This window comes from Boleophthalmus pectinirostris, unplaced genomic scaffold, assembly GCF_026225935.1.
Source record: "Boleophthalmus pectinirostris isolate CB_2022bp ecotype Guang Dong unplaced genomic scaffold, ASM2622593v1 HiC_scaffold_667, whole genome shotgun sequence".
In the NCBI taxonomy this organism is placed as follows: Eukaryota; Metazoa; Chordata; class Actinopteri; order Gobiiformes; family Gobiidae; genus Boleophthalmus; species Boleophthalmus pectinirostris.
Genome location: NW_026571462.1, coordinates 1 through 2,500, shown reverse-complemented (window position 1 = coordinate 2,500; position 2,500 = coordinate 1). Strand labels below are relative to the sequence as shown.

General features: G+C 38.4%; 1 protein-coding gene across 3 annotated transcripts in view; it reads left to right on the top strand.

Annotated features, from left to right (window-relative positions):
* oard1 (O-acyl-ADP-ribose deacylase 1) overlaps nucleotides 1-2,009 on the top strand; it is a 3,717-nt gene extending 1,708 nt beyond the window's left edge. For all 3 annotated transcript variants that reach the window (XM_020929805.2, XM_055164388.1, XM_055164389.1), the window contains 5 exons: nucleotides 1-42; nucleotides 173-369; nucleotides 924-982; nucleotides 1,368-1,480; nucleotides 1,596-2,009. The exon at nucleotides 1-42 is cut by the window's left edge and continues 105 nt beyond it. In XM_020929805.2, coding sequence (XP_020785464.2) covers nucleotides 1-42; nucleotides 173-369; nucleotides 924-982; nucleotides 1,368-1,480; nucleotides 1,596-1,737 — 553 coding nt within the window. In that variant the 3' untranslated portion in view covers nucleotides 1,738-2,009. The remainder of the gene's footprint in view (nucleotides 43-172; nucleotides 370-923; nucleotides 983-1,367; nucleotides 1,481-1,595) is intronic.
* Nucleotides 2,010-2,500: the final 491 nt, after the last annotated feature.

Genomic DNA, 2,500 nt, shown 5'->3' with positions numbered 1-2,500 from the left:
GAAAACCAAGACCCCAGTGATGAGAGAAAATCCTCACCAAGAGTAAATATAACTACTATTATGCTGCAGTTGAATTTTTTTTTGGCAAAAATAATAACTTTAAACAGTAATAGTTTACAAGATCAGTATTCTCATTATTTTTTCTTCATGTTGTGTTTTATGTTAAATTCAGATTGCCTGCAACACTCCCCCCTGCTGCCCAGTGTTCAGAAGGCACTTGGAGCATCAATTATGTTTCCGGGGACCTGTTCTCCTGCCCTCTGGATGAGTCCTTGGCCCACTGCATCAGCGAAGACTGCCGCATGGGGGCAGGCATCGCTGTCATGTTCAAAAAGAAGTTTGGTGGAGTGGAGGATTTAAAGGGACAGAGTGAGTCATCCTTTTCCAGGACAATAATTATAAATTATGCAAAATTTACTCTTGTGAGTTTTTAGTCATGATGATGATACTTCATAAATCAAACAAACCTGGAGTAGTGTTTTCTTTCCTTCACACATGTTAACCCTTTACTATTAGTCTGGCTACATCTCTATTCACCTTGCGATGTCATGACAAGGTAGTTTTCAAGTTAACAGCCTCCTTAGCAAAACATGACTTTTGTTCAGTGGAGATGGGCAAATCCAGGGCTGAAATTCTAAAATTATTTTAGTGAAGATATATGGAGTTTAAAAACTCAGTGGAACACCTCTATTGCCACATGACATTACAAAGTGGAAGAGAGTACTTTCTGTTTGCGAGAAGAACTCCACCTAAGTATGCACGGTTTTGTGTGTTAACCATGTGTGAATCAAACAAAACACAACACCAAGGATGTTTTTGATGAGGAAACAACATTTAAACAAAGATCAGAAAATGGCGTATTATGGACCCTTTAATTTCTGAACTTAAAACACCTTGTTGGTTATGATGTTTATTTTAAACAGAGAAGCAGGTGGGGCAGTGTGCTGTACTGAAAAGAGGCAGTCGCTTTGTGTACTATCTGGTACGTCAGCAAAAGAAGATAAAAAAATAAATGTCCATCTTTGCCAGAGGTTCCCAAACGTTTCAGGCTGAGGCTTCCAAAATAACCATGCAACCAGCCCAAGGCATTTTTTCATTTGTAATAATTTCAGGATTGTGTTAATTGAGTACTTTATTGTGCTATTTGACCAAATTTCACTAAAATATACTGAGATAAATAAAATGGTGTAAACATTCTAAAAATGTCTTTCCAAATATCCTGTGACCCTCACCTCATTGCCTCCTGATCCCCACTTTGGAAACCACTGAGCCATAAAAAAGGACAAAACAGAAACATTCACTTATTTGTTGTATTCAGCTCAATAGCAATGAAACACTTTGAACCTTATCCTATGACATGTCTGCAGATTACAAAGAAAATATACAACCACAAACCAACATATGACAGTCTGAAACAGAGCTTAGAAGATATGAAATCTCATTGTCTTATCAATGCGGTATCCAAAGTGTCAATGCCCAGGTTGGTATTATATTTTACAGTATTACCTTTTTTTTTTTTTTTTTTCAAGCTAAACTTCATGTTAAATTATGTTCTTATAAATTATAATATATGTTTTTTTTTCTGTTGTTGACAGAATTGGCTGTGGCCTAGACAGACTAGAGTGGAAGCGCGTTTCTGAGATTCTGAAGGAGGTTTTTGAACATTCAGATATTTCAGTCACTGTCTACAGCCTCGAGGCAGTCCCAACTGCTCAGCAGACTAAGCAGCTTGCTTAGGGCCCCGAGGCCACTAGAGGGCCAAAATGATGATTGTAAAGTTTTTTGGGAACTAAATGGTGCTCAGCCTCCCGAGAAAACCTAGACCCCAGTGATTAAAGAACACTTACCAAAAAGTAAAAAAAAATAAAAAATTCAAGTAATATGTTTTATTAATGTTCTGCTATTTTAAATATGTTAAAGTGGTAATTTACAATGCAGATTGTGTTTTCTATTAAACTTTTTGTTCTGTATAGTGATGCACATTGATTAAAAATGCATTGTTTGTCCAATTGTTGAGTTTACATGTGTGGACTGAGTAAACATTAAATTGGACACTCAGTGTAGCCGCTGAATTTGTTTAGCACTGTACACTGGGTTATTGATCTGTGCACGTTGTACCTAAAAGCAGCTGGGACACAATAGCGGTACCAGATGTCACCAGTTTGACACCACAAAGTCACGCAGTGTATGGGAAAACCCCCCTTTTACTGAATGGAGGGGCGTTATGTAATCACCGCCAAGAAGCACACAGGGACAGTTACTTTTTGACTTAATAAATTGTTGCATTGCGTTAAAAATCAAGTTGTAATAGCTGTAGATGACCTATGCCCTTTGCTCCACAATTATCAATGAGCTAATTCATGAGGATTACGCATTAACGCTAGCCGCTCTTTCTTATCCGATTCAACCTGGCTCCAAGACAGAACCACCACGGCATCACTGCAACAACCAGCCTCCGCTCTCCTCCCCCTCCCTTTCACACTGCACCCTCCCTCACTGG